This window comes from Charadrius vociferus, unplaced genomic scaffold, assembly GCF_000708025.1.
Source record: "Charadrius vociferus isolate BGI_N301 unplaced genomic scaffold, ASM70802v2 scaffold730, whole genome shotgun sequence".
NCBI lineage: Eukaryota > Metazoa > Chordata > Aves > Charadriiformes > Charadriidae > Charadrius > Charadrius vociferus.
The window spans coordinates 74703-84750 of record NW_009646225.1 but is presented as its reverse complement, the minus strand read 5'-3'; the positions used below and the strand labels follow the sequence as shown (position 1 = coordinate 84750).

The 10048-nt window shown below is 57.1% G+C and overlaps 2 protein-coding genes across 2 annotated transcripts in view; both read right to left on the bottom strand.

Moving 5' to 3' along the window:
* Positions 1–1979, bottom strand: part of LOC104295846 (membrane primary amine oxidase-like) — a 4800-nt gene extending 2821 nt beyond the window's left edge. Inside the window, exons 1-2 of the mRNA XM_009895683.1 lie at positions 1143–1979; positions 461–1064 (exon numbers count right to left, since the gene is read on the bottom strand). Coding sequence (XP_009893985.1) covers positions 461–1064; positions 1143–1979 — 1441 coding nt within the window. The remainder of the gene's footprint in view (positions 1–460; positions 1065–1142) is intronic.
* On the bottom strand, positions 1976–6628 carry LOC104295748 (membrane primary amine oxidase-like). The gene is made up of 4 exons (XM_009895569.1): positions 5784–6628; positions 5123–5745; positions 2909–3045; positions 1976–2587 (listed from the first exon to the last, which is right to left on the bottom strand). The coding sequence occupies exons 1-4, from the start codon at positions 6626–6628 to the stop codon at positions 1976–1978; spliced, it is 2217 nt and encodes a 738-aa protein (XP_009893871.1).
* Between the last annotated feature and the right edge of the window lie 3420 nt (positions 6629–10048).

Genomic DNA, 10048 nt, shown 5'->3' with positions numbered 1-10048 from the left:
CAGGAATGTGAGCTGGAAACCACATCCCAACAAAACAGCCTGAGCGACTCCGACTATAATTTGGGGCTCAGGAGAGGGGGAGGGCGCAGAGGGAAAAACCTCAAATTCTGCAGAGCCCCGGAGGCGTCGAGGCCGGGTCCGCCCGCCCGGGCAGGAGGGGAAGGACCCCTTCCCATTAGGGCAGGCGCCGGGCACACGGCAGCCCGGCGTTACCAGCCCGGGAAGCTGCAGATCTGCACATCTCTTAGGGGACACTGCTCAGGACAGAGGGGGAAACTCTCCCTGTGCCACAACAGCTTCTCACTGCTCTAAAAACAGAAGGGAGACAGCTCTGTGTCAGCACACCACCCTACCACACACATGGAAAGAAAAAAACTGCATAAGGATCAAAAACTGCCAAGTTTGGGGAGTCTAAAAGTGCTCAAGGAGGGCACAGAAGAGAGACAGAACCCAGACCTACCTCCCACATCCAAGTCCACTTTGTAGTTGACAGAATGGGTGCGTATCGTACCCAGCGTGTGCTCCCGAACCCTATTGCCGTATCTCAGACCATCCCCATGGAGGAAGGACGAGCTCGCATACCCCGTGGCCTGGACCTTGCCTTCGATGGCCCCGTTCTGGTAGAAGATGAAGTCCCACACGTAGTCGTGGTTGCCCACGGTCGTAATGGACCGAACGACGAGAGCAGAGTTGACCAGCCCACCGTAATAGAGTGACTGCAAGTTGGAGTAGTGGCGACGCAGAGGGGAGCCCAGGTTCTGCTCAAAGATGCAGAGGGAAGCCTTTCTCTTGCTGCGGCTCAGGGTCTCAGACAAAGAGTGTGTGTCGACATAGGTGGCCAAGTACGGACAGTCGACCCCTCGCACCAAGGGAGAGGGGGAGCGCCCGATGCCAAAGCTGCCATCCATGTACCTCGTGGACATCCCTCCAGGGCAGTTGGAGCCATACACTGACAACGCCTCTTGGATGCTGATTTCATAGGCAACCCTCTCCCCCTTGTGTCGGATGTCAAACAGACGCAGGCCCGTGTTCACGCTCATCCCAAAGGCAAAGCTCCGCCCGTCCTGGAGAGGGAACAGCGCAGCCGACGGTGCTCGGGGCTTCATGGACGAGAAGTCCCCATCCCGTGGCGCTTTCCTCACCTTCTCCACGCTGATGCGACCCTGCACGTAGGCGGTCTCCAGCTGAACCATGTCCCTGTAGTACTGCCCGTTGTAGAAGACCCTGCTCACCGCCCACCGGGCGATGTCCAGGCTGCTGTGGTCCACCAGCACTTCCAACCCCACCGGGTGCACAAAGAACCCACTCACGTTCTGAAACAAAACGAACCAGGTGATCCGATCTCCAGACTGGAATCCGCGGGGAGCAGCTGTCAGGGCTGCTAGACTGGCTCCATCATACTCCATTACTTGACGCATGAAAGATGGAGCTGTGGGGAACACTTGACTTTTTAAAAATGCTCCAATCTGTTTGTATTCAACAGCCAGCGTTGGTCTGCGGTGGTACGGCACCTTCCCCCCGTACTTCTGCACCGTGACATCCCGGTGATACACCGGCGTCGGCAGCGGACCCACCACGTACTCGGTGACGTTGGGGTCTGGCTGGTTCCCAAAGTACAGCACAGCCAGCGCCTCCCGCGGGGGGCGAGCCCCCCCACCATCCAGGAACCGCAGCACCTCTGCCTTGGGGGGAACCTGCACGTCGACGGAGGCGATGCAGTTGTCGGAGGGCTTCGCACGCGAGGCGTCAACCAGCGGCACCCCGAGGTTTCCCCGCAGGTACCGCACCACTTGCGCCATCTCTTCGGGTGTCAGATCGGCAAACACCAGGCTCTGGCTCGTGGACCCCGTCTTCTCCAGGATGTGGGGCTGGGATTCGCAGCTGGGTGATTGCCTCCCCCTGCTCAGCAGCATGCAGGAAAGAATGAAGATTATCACTGCAGCACCAACCAGGAGAACGTAGGGAAGTCTGGGGTTCATCTCTCCGAGTGCAGAAACAGCGCGTGGGGTTCGGCGGCAGGCTCCGGAACATGTCCCTCACCTGCAGACAGGGCTCTTAACTCATTTGCCAACTGTGGGTGTAAAGGCGTCGCTTGCGAGGCGGGGAGGGCGCCTGGAGCTTGCATGGGCTCCGAGAACAGATCACAGGTCCCGTCCAGTTCAGCCTGTTCCCTCCCCACCCCAGACACAGCGAGGGAGCCAGCCGGGGAGCCGGCGCCTGACTCACTCCCCGAGATACTGATGGGTTTCTCCGCTGCAGGGTGACACCAGGAAGAGCCCCGGCCTCGGTCTGCCCAAGGGGCCTTTGCTTCGCCCAGCATCTCCCCGGACACCCCGTCCCGTCTGATGTGGGAGCGCAGCGATGCCACGGGGACAGGCTCGGCCGGCTGCACTGCTGCCGCACCCCGTCGCCCCGGGACCAGCCCCGCGCCCCTGAAGGGCCGGTCCAGGCTGGCGCTCCGGGAGAGCCCACGACCTGCCGGCTCCAGCACCTCCACGTGCCTCTTCTCCCCGTCGCCACTCTCTGCCGCCTCCCAGTCCCTCCCAACCCCAAGGGAAGGGACCCAGCAGCTCCAGCAGAGCTCTAGCTGTGGGCAGACTGGCTGAGATGGGGGGAAGCTCCCTGGTGAGAACGAGCAGCGCTCGCCAAACCCCTGGCAGCAACGGCAAGCGCCACGCAGTGCCTGGAGTGGCTGCACCAGGAGCAGAGGCTGCAGGACGATGAACAGGACACATCTGTCCCCATTCGGCCATCCCAACCCCACGCCAGCAGACGCCATCCTCGGACAAGAGCTGTCATGGACAGAAGTGATTACTGTCAGGAAACTGATCAGTACTCCTGACCACGCCATGGACCTTCCCTGGTGAGGAGCGCAGCGAGAAGCCCTTCGGGGCAGCGACCACCCCACCGTGGAGTGAGGCGGCTGCTCCTGCACGGCCACCAGCTCCTGCAAGGCTGACCCTGCTGCGCCCAGCCCGGCGCGAGGCGGCGGTGGTACATCACTGACAGCCACTTTCCAGAGATCGCGGTCCACTTCGCACTCTTCTGGCAGAGACCGTTTGAGGCACTGGCAGGAGGGGTGGGCAGGGGCTGAAACCACTACAGCACTGGATCAATTTGCCGCTCTTGTGATCATGTTAATTTAGGAACTTATGTTTTCATTCTCACTTCCAGCCAGGGAATAATTACCCTTTTTTTCCCTGCAGACCCCACACCAGCCTCCGACCAGGATCCAAGAAACCTGTGTGGGAGATGACCCATTTTTGCTGTGCTGCACTTTTGCCTTCCCCGCGCTCGAACAGGGGGGACCCTGCCGGGTGCCCCTCCAGCACCCCGCGCGGCACCGAGCCCTGCTGCTCGGGACAGGGCTCCCCTCCCTCACTGCGGGGAGTAAGTCTGGGATTTTGCACAACTCTTCTCAAGAGCATTTTGCAGCAGCCAGAGCTCAGGGGCTGCAAACAGAGCAGGGAACCGAGGGGCAGCAGCCACAGAAAAGGACCTTGCACCACGCAGGAACGGCATTTTAGTGTGTTTTCAAGCCTTGCTTACAGGAAGGGAACCAGTATCAGCCCTGTTTTCGACCACGATGACAGCAGCAGCACCTTTCAAGTCCACACAAACCACTGCGTGGCAGGCAGGCGCAAGAGAGGACGCGTGCCGGGACTGAGCACTTGCACTGGAGTCCGCTGCAGCTTGACGTACGTAGTTCTCCGTTGACCCCCCACAATCCAGGGGACAGCACAGGTTACTGGAGCTGCGTTTCTCCTCGGGCTGGTACAGGTGCAGTGCACTGCCTAACAGCCATCTCTTTGGTCCTGTGCAGATGTAAAACAGTTTTCCCCTATTTTTTACGGGAGCAGGTCTCAATAACAGACACCTAACTTTAGCGCTACAAAGATGATCAGGGGATCGGAGCGCCTTTCTTACGAGGAAAGGTTGAGGCACTTGGGTCTTTGTAGTCTGGAGAAGACTGAGGGGGGATCTTATCAACACTTATAAATACTGAAAGGGAGGGTGCCGGGGGATGGGAACAGTCTGTTTCAGCGGTGCCCCGTGACAGGACAAGAGGGAACGGGCACAAAGGTGACCATGGGCAGTTCCATCTGAAGCTGAGGAGGGCCTTCTCTGCTGTGAGGGCGGCAGAGCAGTGGCAGAGGCTGCCCAGAGAGGTGGGGGAGTCTCCCCCTCTGGAGCCATCCCAAACCCGCCTGGACGCCGTCCTGTGCCACTGCTGGAGGTGCCCCTGCTCTGGCAGGGGGTGGGATGGGGGAGCTCCAGAGGGACCTTCCAACCCCGACTGTTCTGGGATTCTGTGCAATGCTGCCAGTCCATGCTCCCAGCACCACCGCTGCCCTTGCACCTCCCCGGCTGCAGTTACTGGAACGGCCTTTGCGGGGAAGCAAAGCTGTCCTTTCAGGATGAGCATCCTTCTGCCTCCTGGGTGGATGCCTGCACCGCGCCGCTCAGTCCTTCCTGGACTCAAATAACCCTCCGCAGGGATCCGCTGCCAAAAACCGTGACTCTGTGCAGGAGCAGGGGAGTTCACTGGCTCACTGCAGCGGCTTTGTAGCCCAAGACTCAGCATCCAGCTTACAAGAGTTTCCTCAAAAGAGGAGCGGGGATAGAGCTGCACCAGCTCAGCCCTGTACAGCACCAGTCCGGCTGCCCTGCTTTACGCTGCGCACTTGAGATACAAAAAGCGCTTTCCCAGGTTACAAGGAGCACCGGGACCAGCATCAGGAGCAGCAAGAGCAGGCTGACACCTCCAGCCCTGCAGACAGGGCTGTGTCTCCCTGTCTGCCTGGCCATGCCTACGGCAACACGCACGGTGCCAGACGTGAGGCCTCAAGGAAACACAAACATTTTTCAGCTGCTACCTTTCATACTTTCCCTGGGCTGAACACAGAGCTCCCAGACAATTCACACTGCCTTCAACTCCGTGACCTTCACAGACTATTTTATACATAGAAAAATAATTTTGCAATGAAAGAAGAGGTTAGGAGAGAGAAAAAGCAGAGTTCTGATGTCAGTTATGAGGGATTCTACAAACTAGGAGAAAATCCTCCCAAAGCTCTGGGGTTTACTGGTATAACACAGACATTAAAGGAAGACCCAGACCTACCTCCCACATCCAAGTCCACTTTGTAGTTGACAGAATGGGTGTGTACCGTACCCAGCGTGTGCTCCCAAACCCTATTGCCGTATCTCAGACCGTCCCCGTGGAGGAAGGACGAGCTCGCGTACCCCGTGGCCTGGACCTTGCCTTCGATGGCCCCGTTCTGGTAGAAGATGAAGTCCCACACGTAGTCATAGTTGCCCACAGTTGCAATAGAGCGAACGACCAGAGCAGAGTTGACCAGCCCCCCGTAGTAGAGCGACTGCAAGTTGGAGTAGTGGCGACGCAGAGGGGAGCCCAGGTTCTGCTCAAAGATGCAGAGGGCATTTTTACTAATTCTGGAGACCTGGGAATGAGCAAGGTAGTGCACATCCAGGTACGTTGCTAAATAGGGGCAGTCGACCCCTCGCACCAAGGGAGAGGTGTAGCGCCCGATGCCAAAGCTGCCATCCATGTACCTCGTGGACATCCCTCCAGGGCAGTTGGAGCCATACACTGACAACGCCTCTTGGATGCTGATTTCATAGGCAACCCTCTCCCCCTTGTGTCGGATGTCAAACAGACGCAGGCCCGTGTTCACGCTCATCCCAACCGCCCGTCCTGGAGAGGGAACAGCGCAGCCGACGGTGCTCGGGGCTTCATGGACGAGAAGTCCCCATCCCGTGGCGCTTTCCTCACCTTCTCCACGCTGATGCGACCCTGCACGTAGGCGCTCTCCAGCTGAACCATGTCCCTGTAGTACTGCCCGTTGTAGAAGACCCTGCTCACCGCCCACCGGGCGATGTCCAGGCTGCTGTGGTCCACCAGCACTTCCAACCCCACCGGGTGCACAAAGAACCCACTCACGTTCTGAAACAAAACGAACCAGGTGATCCGATCTCCAGACTGGAATCCGCGGGGAGCAGCTGTCAGGGCTGCTAGACTGGCTCCATCATACTCCATTACTTGACGCATGAAAGATGGAGCTGTGGGGAACACTTGACTTTTTAAAAATGCTCCAATCTGTTTGTATTCAACAGCCAGCGTTGGTCTGCGGTGGTACGGCACCTTCCCCCCGTACTTCTGCACCGTGACATCCCGGTGATACACCGGCGTCGGCAGCGGACCCACCACGTACTCGGTGACGTTGGGGCCTGGCTGGTTCCCAAAGTACAGCACAGCCAGCGCCTCCCGCGGGGGGCGAGCCCCCCCACCATCCAGGAACCGCAGCACCTCTGCCTTGGGGGGAACCTGCACGTCGACGGAGGCGATGCAGTTGTCGGAGGGCTTCGCACGCGAGGCGTCAACCAGCGGCACCCCGAGGTTTCCCCGCAGGTACCGCACCACTTGCGCCATCTCTTCGGGTGTCAGATCGGCAAACACCAGGCTCTGGCCATCATCGGTGTCCTCCTGCTCCGGGGGCTGGGGCTGGCAGGTGCCGGGGGCCCTTCCTCTGGTCAGCAACACGCAGACTAAAGCAAATATCGTGGCTAAAGCCAGAACGAGGAGGATGAGCACGGTTTTCATGTGCATGCTGCTGCTGATCCTGAGGCATTCAGAGCAGCTTTCAGAGCAGGGTTTCCAGCTGCTGCCTCTGTCAGTTTACGCTGCACTGGATGGATTAGCACGGAAAGCACAAAAGACTGGGAGAGGCTAGGGGAGGAGATCTGAAATTCGTGGTGACCAGAAAGGGCAGATCTCCTCTCTCAGCTGCAGCCTTCTCTGTCCTCCTTCACAAGCAGTGCCCTGAAAGAACTAGTGGAGATGCAGGGTCAGTGACTCAGACAAGTTTCACATAATTCCGTTACTTTTTCAGTCCAGCCTAGCTTCCTGAGGCTGCCTGTAAAAACGAAGATCCTGTAGTGAGCCTGAGGTGGCTGAGACCAGTGCGAAGCTCTGACAAGCTCGGAATTGTTGCCACACTGTAGAATTTCACCTCTTTGCAACTCACTGACTTTCCTTGTTTATCAGGCTGCTTCCTTGTAAACTTTCTCCCTGGCAGCATGATTCCAAGCTTGGAGTTACTTTTTATTTTATTTTTTTAAATCTTCCACGTGGAAACCTTTGCTGAAAACACATCCATCTGTGTAGTAGCAGAAAAACTTTGGCAGGTAAGGAAAGATGCAGTTCGGGATGAGATTCAGGCCCCAATGCGCTGTGAACAACCAGCTCTCAGTTTGCACCTCTGAACAGCTATGAGCTAATGAATCCCCCAGCATTCCACTGAAACGAGATCACACAGCTTTTGTCTCTGCCTCCAATTCAAAGACAAACTGAGGTGCAGCTTCTGAGAAGTTCCCTCAAGGACAAAACCACCCCCAACCTGCTGCACCCGCGCAGGCAGCCGGCAGCAGTGCCCACTGCCACTCTGCTGCCAGGCTACGGTCGCCCAGGCTCAGCAGCCACCTCCAGGGCTTCTACCCAAGGCTGTGACGACTGCCCTCCGCCATCCCCACCAAAGGTGTCTCTGCTGGTCCCACAGCACCGTTGAAGGGCCCTGGCAGAACGAGGTGGCCAGACAACAGGACTTGGTACTCCAGCCTGCCACGCGGGGGATGCTCGGGGTAGACAAGACGCACCACTTCAGCTACAATCCCTGCCTGTCCCTGAGCTGGTGCTGAGAAGCACAAGGCATCCAAGAGAACCAGGGCTGGAGATTCAACCCAACATTTCCACTCCTGCTGCCAGCCTCACCTCACCTCACCCTGGCCTTCTCTTCCTCCTCCCGTCAGAGTTTCCCCGTGGGACACAGCCCCCCCCACCCTCAGCACTGCCTCCAGTTCTTCCCCTGCAGCGGATCTTGCCCTGCACTCAGCCCCGCTGCGGTCCTCCGGCCGTGCTCACCGGACACCACACTGGCAGGCAGAAGGCCACGTTGCCATAAGACACACTCCATTATCCTCACCACCACTGGCAGCCTCAGCCTTCTTTAGCCCAGGCTGCAGCTGTGCCGGCCGGGGACAGCCACATCCACCCCATGCCAGCACGTGTCATCTCTGCCGCACTGGCCACCGTGCCAGCAGAGCCACAGCAGTCGATTCGCGTGGCCGCTGTGCCAAAAAGAGGGGTTCACTCTGGGGCACAGACACCAGGAATGGGGAGAGACAGGAGAGATGAGAAGAGAGCCTGGGCTACACGGGATGCCACAGCTACGGGTTTCAGATGTGCGCTGCTCTCATCAACATTCAACTGGCCACCAGTGCCAGAATCAGATGCCTCTGAGTAGCCCCAAACTAAGCAAAGAAGGGCTGACTTCCAAGTCAGTCTTTCAACCCATGAAGTCAACAAGACTTCGAGGATTACTTGGGGTTAGGCTCGAAAGAAAAATTCCCTTTTGGTGTCAGCCTAGAACATGTTATCCGTTCCACGCAGAGTGCAGAGAGAAAGCGCTGCTGCCCCAGTTAAGGTTTAGAGGAGAGCCAGGACGTACCTCCCGCCTCCCAGGAATCCAACACGCACCTGAACAGCTGAGCCGAGACCACTGCACGCACAACGCTCACATTCACATTTCTTTTAAAAAGCACAAAAAGAGCAGATCTTTGACTTTGCCTCTTGGTTTTGCATCCCAAGTCCCTAAAAGTCAAGGCATAGGCTGCAATTACAGATGGTCATTTTCTAAGCAGCACAGCAGTAGTTTAAGAGAACTGGACAAACTCCACAGGCCTTACTGCCCCACAAATCACAACTCAACCCTGCAGCTTGCCTGGGAGATGCCTGAAAGTAAAGGGTGGGAGCGCTCAGCTCTGTGCATGTCGGGTGTTTGGGAAAGAAGAGAAACCAACCCACAGCACACACCCCGGCTCTGCAGGACACAGATGTCTCAAACGAAACTGTCTGCGCTGCCCCTGCCCTGCTACAGGATGTGTCCCGTGGATGCCATGTCGAATACCACCTTACTTAATACTGTCCATTTCTGCTGTACTTTTCAAGCTGAGGACTTTTAAAGCCTATTACAAGCAACACAAGAATCAGCCTGTGCGTTCTGGGAGCTCTGTTTCAGAATAAACAGAACAGCCCTAAATCCATCTCCATCTTGCAGCAGAAGTTTCAGGAAGCAGAGTAATTAACTGAGCCTGCAGTGCCAGGAAACCCGTGTCAATACCTTACTGATCAGGGACCTTTAAGGGCCACGCATATCACTGAACTGCTTGTGTACCTTCTCCAAAAGAAGCCTGAAGCAGCTTAAAGCTAACCTAGAATTTAAAAAAATTACATGTCTCACTAACAGCAGCACAACTTGTTTATGACCTGTTTGGTGCACATACCTCTTCCCACAACTCAGCCCCCCAGTCTGATTAGCCCATCACTCTGTCCCACACCTAAGGAGAATTCACATCCTAACGATGTTTATTTTGGCTGCACGCTTGCTTTTAGGTACTGCCCATCAGTACATCCTATATTTGCTAAATTGCCCACGTCTCCCAAACAAAGCAAGGAAGAGAGGAGCTTGCTGGTTTTCGCTCACACAGAAAGGTAGAGGTGGCAAAAAATAGCCTCTGAAATTTATAGAAACCAAAACTAGAGACAGACGGCTTTTGGCTCGGGGAGACTGAGTCAGCGACCGCCAGACAGCTCGGTGAAGAGTACGGCACGGAAACCCCCTGCCAACTCTCCCGACAGGGGCAAGGCTTAAGCGCACCCCCAGCCAGACCTCAGCCTTCGGAGACCCCTACTCCCGTTCTCTCATCTCAGGGGGTCAGCTTGCGTAAAGCAGAACGGTGGAAACGGCCTGACCCTTACCCATGCCGGCTGCGTTTCTGGCAGCGTTTGCATCTGCACACAACTGCTGTGCCTTTATTCTCCTCTCAAAGGTTCAACGGTCACTGCATACAAGCTGGGATGTCTCAAGAACCTGCGGGGGCACGCTGCCGCTTCTCCTGGAGAGCAAAGCGGAAACCACCGCACGGAGACCGAGGGGCGAAGACCACGGAGAGCAAACCCTCCCCTGCTCCC

What these genes read in the sequence shown, in the direction of transcription:
- LOC104295748 (XM_009895569.1), bottom strand. Translation starts at nt 6,628, where the DNA reads ATGCACATGAAAACCGTGCTCATCCTCCTCGTTCTGGCTTTAGCCACG. An exon ending in AGTGGACTTGGATGTGGGAG is followed by an intron (nt 3,046 to 5,122) that starts GTAGGTCTGGGT and finishes GGTCTCTGCCAG; the next exon opens with AAGAGTGCGAAGTGGACCGC. An exon ending in AGCAGCCGCCTCACTCCACG is followed by an intron (nt 2,588 to 2,908) that starts GTGGGGTGGTCG and finishes GTCTGCCCACAG; the next exon opens with CTAGAGCTCTGCTGGAGCTG.